We start from the raw sequence: 15,345 nt of genomic DNA on the forward strand, positions 1-15,345 counted from the left end.
CTCAAGCAGATCAGGCCAACAGAACTAAAGCTTCATCTAATACTTCAGCTTCCACAGTGGGAAAAGTTCCACCTGCCTTTGGCAAAGAAATACCTTCAGCTGCCAAAACCACCTGCATTGATTAATCCTGTTGTTTGCTGTTTTCTGATTCATCTCATTATAATTTGTAGTTTTTTGTTCCATGCTCATTGTAAAAATAAAGTCCAACATAAATGAGAGGCATAGAGAAGACAGTTTCCAGCCAATGGGAGATAATCATCACCAGTATTTGTTGCATGGTTTCCATACTTTTCAGCAAACACCTTTGCATGGTCATTGACTTGGAGATACTAATTTAGTTACCATGAAGATGGAGAAGGAAATGGCAACCCATTCCAGTATTCTTGCCTGGAGAATTCCATGGACAGTGGAGCCTGATGGGGTCACAAAGAGTCAGACATGACTGAGTGACTAACACACACACACACGCACCATGAAGAAAAACAAAACAGGATGAGAAGCTGGAGAATGAAAGGGGTTGCTTTTCAGATAGAACATATCCATAGATATTTGGATAAAGCTTTTTTTTTTTAGTTACATTATTAAATTCTATTCTTTGTGATACTGTAAGTAGAAAAGGTGGCCTGTGTGTTTAGAATATTTTAAACATTCCACAGAAATTTTAAGATAGGTATTTTCTATTTTAGATTATGAATACTAGTTTGGTATCAGTCTATGGTGTTTGGTATTAATGTCTCCATTAATAGTTCAGAATCAGTTAGGAACCATGGATCCTCTTACTAAAAAAGTACACACATTTTGCCTTTGGTTTCATGAGGCTCCTGGCCCACCTGAATAGTGAAAGTCATTCACTCATGTCCAACTCTTTGTGACCCGTGTGGCCTTCCAGGCTCCCCTGTTCATGGGATTCTCCAGGCAAGAATACTGGAGTGGGTTTCCATTCTCTTCTCCAGGGGATCTTCTCAAGCCAGGGATCAAACCCAGGTCTCCTGCGTTGCAGGCAGATTCTTTACCATCTGAGCCACCAGGGAAGCGCTGAAGGCTCCCACTATCTCCTCCATGTCCCCACCTCCCCTCCTCTCCCTCCCAGCCCCCATTCACTACAGTTCATCCACACTTGCTCTCCTCTGAGGACCCTGGAGAGTCCTTAGCTGGCGAGGCAGTGGCATTGGTCCCTGAGTTCCCTGGAAACCCCTGACACACAGCTTCCATCCTTCAAGGAGCTTCAGAGGGGAAGCCTTTATTGGCCTATAACCTGGCACGGAGGAAACACATAGGAAACAGTGCTGGCAGCAGCTGCCAGTTACCTGGGTATAGCAGAATAAAGCAGATTGGGCAGAAGTAGGTGTGGACTTGACCTCTCAGAAGAGATGGAAGAGGCACAGACAGCACAGATTCTTCAGAAGCTGTTGAGAACTGCACCCTGGCAGGCAGGTCACTGTATCCAAGGGCTGGAGCCTTTGACAACAGGTAACCTGAGGTTGATGGATGCAGAGTAAAGAGCCTCCCAAGCAGGTAGGTAGTGGGGTCGCAGGTAGGCATGGGGAACAGGAGTAGCTGATGCTTGAAGGTCAGCCCGCAGTGTTAGAGAGGGACCTGGTGACTAGATCCAGTTTAGCATCTGGGGAAGTCTGGGCAATGACCTAAAATATCAGAAGGGTTATAACAATGCAGGGTATGTCCAGAATTAAGCAAGGGTTCGATTCCCAGGACACAAGCATTGCATTCGGTGCACTGAATTATAACTTAACGTCCCCCTCGCTGAAGTCACGATCGTTCCAAAGGGAAGGGAAATGGGCTTGAGATGGGCTAGGGTGTCACATGGCCAAAGAAATGAGAGAGAAGGTGCCAGAACCAAAACCGATCAGGGTGTGAAGGACATGCCGAACGCAAAGGGTTTTCATGCGCAAGATGGGGCTTTGAAATTAAACCATGAAGAACCAGGATGTAATGTGATCCTAGAAGTTACGAAATAAATTTATGCTCAACGGTACTTGACATTGTGCATATTGGCACAGAAGGGAAAGAGCTAGATACTGATGTTTACTTGTTCAGTTAATACGCTGAGACATACTGACACCAAATAAAGGGGAATAGGGGGTAATTTGGATCTAGCAAGGGGTTCACACAGGGCTGGGTTTGCACTGCTTGCTCCTCCAGTGACACCACAGACCCACTTCATCTCTGTGCAGCTGATGCCCTGTCCAGCCTTATATTTTTCTAACTGACAGTGAGTGTTCTTGCCAAATGCCAGGGCCCATAGTCACATCTGTTTGTCTCTCTCTGCAGCTTGTCTGAGGCTGCTCGGGAACACATTTTGTCCAGGGGGCAGCTTTCAGGAGGTCTAATGCTCTGAAAAGCTCTATTTGTAAATGCGTGTGCCGCGAAGGGACAAGTTGTTATTGTCTTTCCTTTTAATATTATCGTGTTGGACACTGCCTGTTTCAGCCCTTGTCAAAAGCCAGGTTCTCAGGCCCTCCCTTCTGCTTTGTGTTGGTTGGTTGGTTTGTTTTACTTTTTTTCCCTCTGGATAAAATGCCCCATTTCGTCCCACCACCTCACTTAAAAGGATGATAGCGATCTGCTATATTTAAAATGAATAACCAACAAGGGCCTGCTGTACGGCCCAGGGACCTCTGCTCAATGTTATGTGGCAGCCTGGATGGGAGGGGAGTTTGGGGGAGAATGGATGCGTATACATGTATCCCTGAGTCCCTTCACTGTGCCCTGAAACTATCACAACAGTGTTAATTGGCTATACTCCAGTACAAAATAAAGTTTAAAAAAGATTAAAAAAATGTTTTAAAAAAAAAGAGAGAAGTGATGAGAGAAACCAAGTGAAGTCTGTTTCAAAAGCAAAACAAAATGAAAAGATTTCTTTTTGAGCTCTGCTTTTGGATATTTAACAGGAAGATTTTCAGCATGAGTACAATGGGAAATGATGTTTCAAATCATAACTCAGTGGACTTTGCTTATTTAATCCATCACAGAAAAGCGTTAGTTCTTTATCCTTTCCACTTAAAGATACATGTGTGTCTACACCTAATATTTTAAGGTGTCTTTAGTCGTAAAGTGATCAGGTTCTGACTTGTCTCCTCGCTTTTGCACCCAAGCCAAGGCTCTAACTGAAACAGATAGACTGATAGAGCTGATTGGTAATTTCCTTACAAAAAGAACTTAACATTTTTGAACAATTTTGAGTCTGTTCATAGGATAGCGTATGGTCATTTTTCAAAACACCACAGCAGAAAAACAAACAAAACCCAAAAATTGCCGGCTAACATCTTGAATAATAATCCGTGTGTTCTGCTTTGCAAAGACAAATGACTCATTTAGGCTAAAGCAACTAGGCTGCCTTTGAGACGTTCATTGATTTTTAAATTAAAAAATAACTGCTCTGTTTTACATTAAGAGTGACAACTAAATAACGGAGTAGATCTTACTTAGTGTTATTTGTAGCAACTCTCTTGCACCTCTCTGAAGGGGGGCGGGGAGGGGGACATGCTTCAACAAGGTAATCTTAGTGATCAATAATCCCGATCTCTCAATGTGCTGTAGCAGGTAGTCAATTCTTGATAGAATTACTGAAATACAGCTGGCTGTTTTTCTCATGGCTCAGGTCTTTGGGTTCAGTGTACTGACTTTATTAACTTTAACTTGATTCTCCTTGAAAGCTTTGTCTCTTTTACTTTATGTAGCTATGTTGGGGGTAGAGGAGGGGGGCTGAAGGAGAACAGTCTATCCCACTTGTTCTGTAAAGACACCCACAAAGGGAATTGGGGGCCCAGCAGTTGAGAAGAAGGCTTAGAAGGGGGAGTCGTTCTTGAGATTTGTTTCTCGCTCTCTTTGCAAGCAGACCTTCCTAATAAATTTGAACAGCGTAAAAAAATTAAAAGTTTTAAAGGCCACATTGACTTGGAAGAGTGATTTTTTTCAGACAATTAGAAGACTCCAGTTCCATACAACTAGTACAAGAACACTGTAAGTAGAAGTCAGCCTTCTTAAGAGTCACAAAGAGCAACTATTAATACTATGTATCAGACCCTCAAATATTTCTTCTAATGATTTCTAAAAAGATATTTCTTAAAAAGGGCTCCCTTGGCTAATTTTTTTAAGTGCAGTTTGAACTTTAAAAATAATCAAAAACAAGCTTAGTTTTTCAAATAATCCAGAATTAGGACTTTTCATTGACTGCCTTCCTACCCCTGCCCACCTCTTCACTCAGACATGTTCACACAAAGAAGCTTCACTGTGTGGCCTTTTGATATTATTCTTCATTATAACAAAGACTAATACCTTGGGAGGAGCTGTGTGTCTGAACTACCCGTAAACCTAGTTACCCTCCCAACCCCAGTTCATCAGCATCCCATGAATCTGACCAGCTTTCTTCTGCTCTCTGACCTTTCATGACTCTGCTGCTGCTGCTGCTAAGTCACTTCAGTCGTGTCTGACTCTGTGCGACCCCATAGATGGCAGCCCACCAGCCTCCCTGTCCCTGGGATTCTCCAGGCAAGAACACTGGAGTGGGTTGCCATTTCCTTCTCCAATGCGAGAAAGTGAAAAGTCAAAGTGAAGTCGCTCAGTCATGTCTGACCCTCAGCTACCCCATGGACTGCAGCCTTCCCGGCTCCTCCGTCCATGGGATTTACCAGGCAAGAGGACTGGAGTGGGGTGCCATTTCATGACTACATCAGCTATAAAATCCAGACGGCTTCCCGGGGCATGTATGACACACACAGCCCATGGTCCAGCCCAGGGTTCTTCCATCATGTGAGGCAGGCCCTTCTGCAAACACTGCTCCCCAGACATCCTGAAGTTACTCATAACTCTCAGAACAGAGCAAACTCTTTACCATTTAGGAATACTTTCAGCAGTAGGTATAGAAAACCTGTCCAGCAGTGGCTTAATTTGAGAATATTCATTACGTTTTAACTGGAGGATCAGAAGTATAGAGTCCGTGGGTTGGTTTTTGCGGCTCGCTCAGCGAAGGGCCACAACTGCAGAATTCAGATTCCCACTTTATTTCTGACTCTAGAATGTTTCTTTCCCCTCCTCCTCAGCTGGTCCTGGTGTCAGAACCTGTCAGGTACACACTGTGCTCAAGGTCAGCTACTCCAGTTTTTTTTCTAGGGGGGAGGTTCCAAGAGGGATCAGAGAGGATGTTGCAGGATAATGTAGAAAAAGATGAAGTCAGGTCTCTCTTACAGATAAAAGCTTTTGAGATTTTCTTTAACTCATCGATTAATGAGGGAACCAGGCAGATGTTATAATGGGCTCAAAGAAAAATGAAAGACGCACACATGTCTGTGAAGTAAGGAAGACTGAATAACTGTGCAGATGGATATAAACTGGCTTTTTCCACAGGAGGAGGATTATCCTTCCCTAGGACAGAATTCATGTGTATAACTACAGATGAGAATTATTCTCTGTTGTCTTCGGTTATCTGTTACTTAGCGCCCACAGACTCAGAATCACATGACTAGAAAGGTGTACCCTATAGTTTTCTACTGAAGCACAGATTTCTTTTTTCCCTACAAAGAAAAATGGTATATTCAATAAACATGTTTAGGTTTGTCATAAGGACTAAATACCGTAATCTCTAATAATATTAAGAAAGTTCATTGTGCCTGCCACTACCACTGCTGTTCCTAATTATTTTATCTACTTACAGCTTAATCTCCTCACTTGGATTTAAAACTCTTCCAGTAATAACTAAACATTCCATTTCCTTTTGTATCTTCCACCTCCTTTTCCCTACTCTTCTCGTTTCACCTCCTCTATAAAGTCTTATGCTAAGTCAGTAGTGGATACTAATAACTGCTTGCCAAATAAGTGAATTCATTAATTTTTTATAAAAGTGATGCTGGCTTTATAAAAAGGACATAATTTTCAATTTTTACAATTTCTATATAGTTTTTGAAAATAGCTGTGATTGTAACTTTTTTTTTTTTCTTGGCAATATGAGCCAAAACCCACACCTGAAAATCCAATAAAGGGATTTGCCTGGTGGTCGAATGGTTAAGACTCTGCCCTGCCAATGCAGGAGGTGTGGATTCAGTCCCTGGTTGGGAAACTAACATCCCGCATGCTGTACAGCACAGTCAAGAGATAAAAGATTTTTTTAAAAAACAATAAAAATACCACAGTTATGCATGTTCAGAAACACTTCAACATATATGTGTGTGTGTGTGTGTGTGTGTGTATACATATTTCTGGAGAAGGCAGTGGCACCCCACTCCAGTACTCTTGCCTGGAAAATCCCATGGATTTTCCCATGGATTTATCCCATAGATAAATATTTACCCATTTGTTTTTACCTATATTGATAGATTATACACCCTTTGGATTAGCCAGATCACTAATTGTACTTTGTGTGTTATAGATAGACTCTATATATCAAGGAATTTTACTCTCCAACTCCAATTTTTCATTATATCTAAATACCTGGGTGTAAATGTATATTTTTTAATTTTTTTTACCTGAATTAATTTTTTCCTTTTACATTTTTCTCTAAAATATCTAGTTTTCAAATCGGACCTTATAAAACTTCAGGATACTACCACATATTTTTCTGAATTACAAAAATGTCATGTTTCCTAATAAACTTGCTTTATTTATCTCTGCTTCATGACCCCTAGACACTGTCCTAACCCCATGTCAGGGATTATAATCCAGGAAATTAACACAAGAGTCCCCTATAGCCTGAAATTTTTGAAGGCTTTAAAATTTTTTCCATCTTACTAGTTTGTCTTCATTTCCAATTGAACCATTTCTAATTGTACTAAAACTCTTAAATTTAGGAGTCCATGGTTAAACAAAAAAACCTAATTCAGACTTACTCTAAGAATAACAGAAGGTCTGCTTCTTAGTTCTTATAAATCCTGTCTTTACAAAGGTAATCCAATATCATGTTAGCCTGTCTAGTATCAGTAGACCAGCATTAATGCATTCAAATTATGTTTCCTCACCTAGCTAATAAATAACTAAAGAATTCTAATCATGTGAATTATAAGGAAGAACATCACTGTTTCCTTCTATCTACGTAAAACGTTTAAAGAGAATTCACTGCCATATAATATCCTAAAAGAAATTGATCATACTTTTCCTGTAATAAATGTTGTTCTGACAGTAAAGCATTAGTAACCAATTGATAACCTAGCAACAATATTGTGATCTCTTTAGATAATTAATCTTAGCTATTTTCCTGTCAGAAGCAACAGTGCTTGATTTTATGTTGAGCCAGAAAGATTGCCAGTTTTGAAAATTAAAAAGCATTCCTTTTATATTATTCATTCCAGTAACAATTTATGATGGCGCATTTAGCGGCTGAACGCTTGTCAACAAACGTAATTATGTTTCGATATAAACAAGATTGGTGGTTTGGCTAGGCTGCTCCATCTTTGTTGAGAATGTTTTGATTTAGGTTCAGATTATACAAGCTGTGTATTTATGTGTCATTTTTTTCCTCCTTTGTTAATAGTTTTTTCTGATAATTACTTGTAGGCAAACAAGCATGCATTTAGGATCTCTGTGCACAGGAGATATCAAACGGAGAAGAAAAGCTGCACCTTTGCCTGGACCTACAACAGCAGGTAAAAGAAAGAGGGCTCGGGGCAGAGCACACATATAAACTTTATACATCATCAAGAGTGAAACATGGATAGTCCTTAACTTGCACTGAGGAAGAAGCACACTTCTAAGAAACCAGTAAAGCAAATCATTTGCCTTTGGTATCAGGATGTATCGAGTGTTCCTTGTATAAGTTTTTCAGGCAGCCAATCACTAAAGTACTTACTTGCTATTGTTGTTTAGTTGCTAAGTCCTGTCCAAATCTTTTACAACACCATGGACTGTAGCCTGCTACACTCCTCTGGCCATGGGATTTGTCAAGCAAGAATACTAGAGTGGGTAGCCATTTCCTTCTTCAGGGGATCTCTCCAACCCAGGGCTCAAACCTGCATCTCTGCATTGGCAGGCGGATTCTTTACTACTGAGCCCAAGTACTTCCTACACACTTGCACACTTGAGCTTCTCAGGTGGTACTAGTGGTAAAGAACCCAGCTGCCAGTGCAGGAGGGGCAGGTTCAATCCCTGGGTCGGGAAGATGCCCTGGAGAAGGGCACAGCAGCACACTCCAGTATTCTTGCCTGGAGAATTCCATGGACAGAGGAGACTGGTGGGTTAAAGTCCATGTGGTCACAAAGAGACAGACATAACTTATGCAACTTAGCACATACACACACATAGCTGCAAAACTTTGAGGTTTTAGAATTTGGTTTTGTTTGAGGTATTGCAGAATACAGAAACTTCAAAGGCTGTCTTTGGCTTCAAGAAAATTATAGACTTGGAAAAACAAAGCATAAATAGATGAAAAGGCAGATAACCCCAGGGAAATTAATAATAATTATTTCTAAAGTACTGAAGCACTCTCAAAACACAAGACCCATGTTTCAGTAGATGGCAGCCTGGCCATGAATGCAGCAGTCTGGTTCCTAGACCCAGTTCTGCAGCAATCTTAGATTGATCTTTCCTTAGACAAGTTAGAATTTGAATTTAAAAATCTCTCATCATTTCCACCTCAAAATCCATGTCATTCGAATGAATGTAGCATAGGGAAAACCATAAGTGTTGAGCCAAGATAAGACACTAGATCAGAGGGAACAGGAGGCCTTCCTGAAGGAGAGCAAAGACCTAAGCACAGTTGGGATGGATATAAATAAGATTAGCATGTATAACAAGGTCTCATGCAAAAGCAGTGGTAAGGGAGGCAGAGATGAAGACCTATGATAGGAGGCAGCCAACTGGTTATTAAAGTAGAGACACCTCCATGGGAATAAGGGCTTCCCTCGTGGCTCAGTTGGTAAGGAATCTGCCTGCAGTGCAGGAGACCCAGGTTTGATCCCTGGGTAGGGAAGATCCCTTGGAGAAGGGAGTGGCTACCTACTCCAGTACTCTAGCCTGGAGAATTCCATGGACAGAAGAGCCTGGCGGGCTACAGTCCATAGGATCACAAAGAGTTGGACACAGCTGTGCAACTAACTTTCACTTTCAGTTCAGTTCAGTCGCTCAGTTGTGTCTGACTCTTTGCGACCCCATGAACTGCAGCATGCCAGGCTTCCCTGTCCATCACCAACTCCCAGAGTTTAGTCAAACTCATGTTCATTGAGTCAGTGATGCCATCCAACCATCTCATCCTCTGTCGTCCCCTTCTCCTCCTGCCCTCAATCTTTCCCAGCATCAGGGTCTTTTCCAATGAGTCAGTGCTTCACATCAAGTGGCCAAAGTATCAGAGATTCAGTTTCAGCATCAGTCCTTCCAATGAATATTCAGGATTTATTTCCTTTAGGATGGACTGGTTGGATCTCCTTGCAGTCCAAGGGACTCTCAAAAGTCTTGTCCAACACCACATGTCAAAAGCATCAATGCTTTGGCACTCAGCTTTCTTTATAGTCCAACTGTCACATCTGTACATGACTACTGGAAAAACCATAGCTTTGACTAGACAGACCTTTGTTGGCAAAGTAATGTCTCTGCTTTTTAATATGCTGTCTAGATTGGTCTTAACTTTTAGCCCAAGGAGCAAGTGTCTTTTAATTTCATGGCTGCAGTCACCATCTTCAGTGATTTTTGAGCCCCCCACAAAAAAGTCTCTCACTGTTTCGACTGTTTCCCCATCTATTTGCCATGAAGTGATGGAACTGGATGCCATGATCTTAGTTTTCTGAATGTTGAGTTTTAAGCCAACTTTTTCACTCTCCCCTTTTACTTTCTTTGCTTTCTGCCATAAGGGTGGTATCATCTGCATATCTGAGGTTATTGATATTTCTCCCAGAAATCTTGATTCCAGCTTGTGCTTCATCTTGCCCGGCATTTGGCATGATGTTCTTTGCATATAAGTTAAATAATCAGGGTGACAATATATAGCCTTGACGTACTCCTTTCCCGATTTGGAACCAGTCTGTTGTTCCATATCCAGTTCTAACTGTTGCTTCTTGACCTGCATACAGATTTCTCACAAGGCAGGTCAGGTGGTCTGGTATTCCTATCTCTTTAAGAATTTTCCACAGTTTGTTGTGATCTGCACAAAGACTTTGGCATAGTCAATAAAGCAGAAGTAGATACAAAAAAAAACAACTTTCACTTTCAATATGGAAGTAAACCACAAAGAACCATAGTAAGTCTGTGATTCAGCAAAACGACTCCGAGAAAATGTTTTCCATGTAGATACTGAACAGTTGGGCTTCCCTGGTCACTCAGTGCTAAAGAATCCTCCTGCAGTGCAGAAGATGTTTTCTTTGATCCCTGGGTCAGGAAGATCCCTTGGAGAAGGAAATGGCTACTCACTCCAGTATTCTTGCCTAGAAAATCCCAAGGACGGAGGAGCCTGGCAGGCTACAGTCCTTGAAGTTGTAAAAGATTCAGACACAACTTACCCACTAAACAACAGGAACACAAGATCAATTACAAAGTTACTATTATAGCTTTGGCCTATTGCCTGGGATCCTTCACCATTCAGATTTATAAACCGTCTCTCTCAGCTTCATTTGGGAATTCTTTCATTGGAAGAGTTATTTTGGACATGATAAATTATACAATATGAAGATAAGATTTGTATCAACAGGAGAGTAAGCAATGAGAAGGGGAAAATATAGACATAAATACAGATATAGATAGATATCTTGACATAATTTCAAAGGAAATAAAAGATATGAAGCTTAAATTCTCTGTTTCAGAGACATTTTCCATAGTTCAACACTAAAAAATTGAAGAATAACTTAAAATTGGAGCACCCGTAATACAGTTGTTCATTCACATAAAAGGGTACCTTATGAAATTATGCATGTAGTTACAAGGTAAATATCTGATCTTCATCCTCTAATTTTGTTGAATTTTTGGAATTTGGAAGTAGGAAGCACCTACATGCAGAATATGTTTATATGGATGGAGGTTCATAGCATTGTACAGGAGGCGGTATCCAAAACCATCCCAAAGAGAAAGAAATGCAAGAAGACAAGTGGTTGTCTGAGGAGGCCTTATAAATAGCCAAGAAAAGAAAAGGAGAAAGGGCAAGATACACCCAACTGAATGCAGAGTTCCAGAGAATAGCAAGGAGAGGTAAGAAAACCTGCTTAAGTGAAAAATACAGAGAAATACAGGAAAATAATAGAATGGGAAAGACTAGAGATCTCTTCATGGAGAAGGCAATGGCACCCCACTCCAGTACTCTTGCCTGGAAAGTCCCGTGGACGGAGAAGCCTGGTAGGCTGCAGTCCATGAGGTCGCCAAGAGTCAACTTCACTTTCTTGTTTCAGTTTCATGCATTGGAGAGGAAATGGCAACCCACTCCAGTGTTCTTGCCTAGAGAGTCCCAGGGATGGGGGAGCCTGGTGGAGGCCGTCTATGGAGTCGCACAGAGTCGAACACAACTGAAGCGACTTAGCAACAGCAGCAGCAGAGATCTCTTCAAGAAAATTGCACATATCAAGGGAACATTTCATGCAAAGATGGGCTCAATAAAGGACAGAAATGGCAAAGACCATCAGAAGCAGAAGAGATTAAGAAGAGTTGGCACATAAAGAAGAACTATACAGAAATGCTCTTAATGACCCAGATAGCCATGATGGTGTGGTCACTCACCTAGAGCCAGACATCCTGGAGTGCGAAGTCAAGTAGGCTTTAGGAAGCATCACTATAAACAAAGCTAGTGGAGGTGATGGAATTCCAGCTGACCTATTTCAGATCCTAAAAGACGATGCTGTTAAAAGCTGCACTCAATATGTCAACAAATGGAAAACTCAGCAATGTCCACAGGACTGGAAAAGGTCAGTTTTCTTTCCAATCCCAAAGAAGGGCAATGCCAAAGAATGTTCAGACTGCCATACAATTGCACTCATTTCACATGCTAGAAAAGTAATGCTCAAAATCCTTCAAGATAGGCTTTAACAGTATGTAAACCAAGAACTTCCATATGTTCAAGCTGGATTTAGAAAAGGCAGAGAAACCAGAGATCAAATTGCCAACATCCGCTGGATATAAAAAGCAAGGGAATTCCAGAAAAACATCTGCTTCGTTGACTATGCTAAAGCCTTTGTGTGGATCACAACAAACTGTGGAAAATTCTTCAAGAGATGGGAATACCAGACCACCTGACCTGCCTCCTGAGAAACCTGTATGCAAATCAAGAAGCAACAGTTAGAACCAGACATGGAACAATGGAACAATTTCAAAATTGGGAAAGGAGTACATCAAGGCTGCATATTGTCACCCTGCTTATTTAACTTATATGCAGAGTACATCATGGGAAATGCCAGGCTGGATGAAGCACAAGCTGGAATCAAGATGGCCAGGAGAAATGTCAACAAGCTCACATATGCCAATGATAACCATTCTAATGGCAGAAAGTGAAGAGGAACTAAAGAACACCTTGACGAGGGTGAAAGAAGAGAGTGAAAAAGCCGACTTAAAACTCAATATTTTGAAAAACGAAGATCATGGCATCTAGTCCCATCATTTCATGGCAAGTAGATGGGAGAAAAGTGGAAACAGTGACAGGTTTTATTTTTTTGGTCTCCAAAATCACTATGGATGGTGGCCATAGCCATGAAATTGAAACACGCTTGCTCCTTGGAAAGAAAGCTATGACAGACCTAGACAGCGTATTGAAAAGCAGAGACATCACTCTTCCAACAAAGGTCTGTCTGTATAGTCAAAGCTGTGGTTTTTCAAGTAGTCATGGACAGATGTGAGAGTTGAACCATAAAAAAGGCTGAATGCTGGAGAATTGATGCTTTTGAATTGTGGTACTGGAGAAGACTGTTGAGCATCACTTGGACTGCAAGGTGATCAAACTAGTCAATCCTAAAGGAAATCAACCCTGAATATTCATTGAAAGGACTGATGCTGAAGCTGAAGCTCCAGTACTCCTGAATACTTTGGCCACCTGATGCAAAGAGCAGACTCATTGGAAAAGACCTTGACCCTGGAGAAGATGGAGGGCAGGAGAAGAGGCGGGCGACAGAGGATGAGATGGTTGGATGGCATCATTGACACAATGGACATGAGTTTGCTCTTTGCTAGGAGATGGTGAAGGACAGGGAAGCTTGGCGTGCTGCAGTCCTTGGGGTCACAAAGAGTCGGACAAGACTTAAAGACTGAATGACTACAACAAATATTTATGTAGATAAATATTTACCATTTATTGAATGCCTACTATGTACCAAAACTTTATTATTGTTTTTTTATCTTTGCAACAACTTGGTTTTTACATGTTGTTATCATTCACTGTACAGCATGAAATGAAGATTCAGACATGTGTGGGCTTCTTAGCTATCTGTGAAGGCAGAATGATTGAAGGGCGAAGGGAGGATTCAAGCCAATGTCTGCATTACTCCTAAACCCGTCTTCTTTTAGTGACAATATACTTAGGTCCCTTTGTAAGAATATATAGGTAAAGACCATCATATTCCATGTTTTTTATGTAATTATATATATATAGAGAGAGAGACTATTATATAGTTTATTTTTTATACAGACTATTTTATATCTGAAGTGCCAAAAACGTTTATCTAAATTTGTTGTGCAGAAATACAGAACATTCATTAGTATACCTCTAATGTGTGTCTTTATACAGGAACATATAACCACTTTTAGATTAAATACATGTCATAAGTTTTTCAATTCAAATCATGCATAAGGCAGGTGTAGGATTCTTTAATACTCCCATTCTGGTTGAATGGTCTCCTGAATTCTCTTATCTGTCAATGATTCAAACATTTGTGGCAGAAATAGTACAAGAACAATCTTAGGAATGTGACTAAAGCACTTCAGAGCCAGCAATAAGTAAGAGAGACTGTCAGGGTCAGGTTCTAACACTCCGAACATATGTGAAGTGAGAAGGAAAATACATAATGGTTGGGAAGAGGATAATATAATTATATCTACAGGGTGATTTTGATGTGACAACTCAACAGCATCAGAAGAAATCATTTTTTATAGAGTATGGGTATAAAGATTAAACTTTAGCCTGAAACATTCCTAAGCATCTACCAGCATATTCCAGATGTTACTTTTCAAAATTTTTGTGATTCTCCTTACAACTCAAAATTTTGATTGTATTACTACATTGTTTTACTTAAAAAAACATAATTCATAGAAAGTTAATGCATTTTTGTAATTAATCAAATAGTGTTGGAGTAGGAGAATTATGTTACTCATGCATTTTTAAAAATCCATGCATAACTGTTCCTCTCAAGGAGGAAGAGAATGAGATTATTTAAAAATCCTTAGTTTTAAAAAGAATATCTTCTAATACTAATGAATCAACTCTAAGGTGAAGATTATTATCCAAATTCACGTAACAAATGCTTTTGCATAAATACACTTTGTTAATGAGGTTATGAATCCTAGATCATCTTGTCTCCAAAAATGATATTTTTCAAGTTCTGGAATATATAGTCAGTCACATAACAAAGAATCTTATCTTCATTAGCTTGCAAGGTAGGTTAGAATGTAGAATGATTTGAAGGAAACTATTCCTGCCATTGTCTAGGCCTCTGTAGACTTCCCCCAAAACACACTGAAACAGATATGTTTTCACAGTTCTTTTACCTTTAGTCAACATTCAACCTAAGCTGGAAAAAGGCAGATGAGGGTAACACTTTCTGATTTGAAATCAAGAATAAGAGGTAAAAGGCTGACAGTCTGAATATTGTTCAGTGATCCCCTCTGGTGTATATATGAAATAGGATAGGGACAAAACAGCAGGTTTAGGAAAGGTTAGGCAAAAACTTGTCAGAAAACTATAACTAGGCACTTTAACTTTAGAATCCCAAACTATGTTTATACAATAATTTAAGATGCTAAAGACAAACAGTTACATATTTTATATTTATAATGTTATGTTTTTTTGAAGATTTAAAGTCCCCTGTGAAATTAATAACCTCAAGTCTGATCATTTTTATGTGCTATTGTATTGAAAATTTTACTCACCCTGTGTAGCAATAACATTGAAGCATAATTTGAGTCGCTTTGTAAAGCTATAGACCAGCCAGCAGTGTTACCAGTTGAACATTTATTAATTGTGACAGGAACACCGAATTTATTTCAGTGCTTTAGCTTATTTACTGCTCTTTCACCTTTGTATTTTGTATTGACAAAGTAAAATGAATATTGATAAGGTTAGGTATTGATTTTTAAATGTACAGCTTGTTCTCTTGCCTCATTCAAAGTCACACACGAAAAGATAGTGGATGTTTCAGTAGCAGAAGATGTAGACTTACTGTTATAAAAGAGAGAATTGTTGAAGCGAGAAGGTTTGCCAGCAGAGTGCATTTTATAGTTTGAAAA

At 40.0% G+C, this 15,345-nt stretch overlaps 1 protein-coding gene across 1 annotated transcript in view; it reads left to right on the top strand.

Annotated features, from left to right (window-relative positions):
• GPATCH2 (G-patch domain containing 2) overlaps nt 1-15,345 on the top strand; it is a 197,276-nt gene that overhangs the window by 167,040 nt on the left and 14,891 nt on the right. Inside the window, exon 9 of the mRNA XM_040263269.1 lies at nt 7,504-7,592. Within this exon, the coding sequence (XP_040119203.1) occupies nt 7,504-7,592 (89 nt within the window). The remainder of the gene's footprint in view (nt 1-7,503; nt 7,593-15,345) is intronic.

The sequence above is a fragment of the Oryx dammah genome, unplaced genomic scaffold (genome assembly GCF_014754425.2).
Source record: "Oryx dammah isolate SB20612 unplaced genomic scaffold, SCBI_Odam_1.1 HiC_scaffold_21, whole genome shotgun sequence".
NCBI lineage: Eukaryota > Metazoa > Chordata > Mammalia > Artiodactyla > Bovidae > Oryx > Oryx dammah.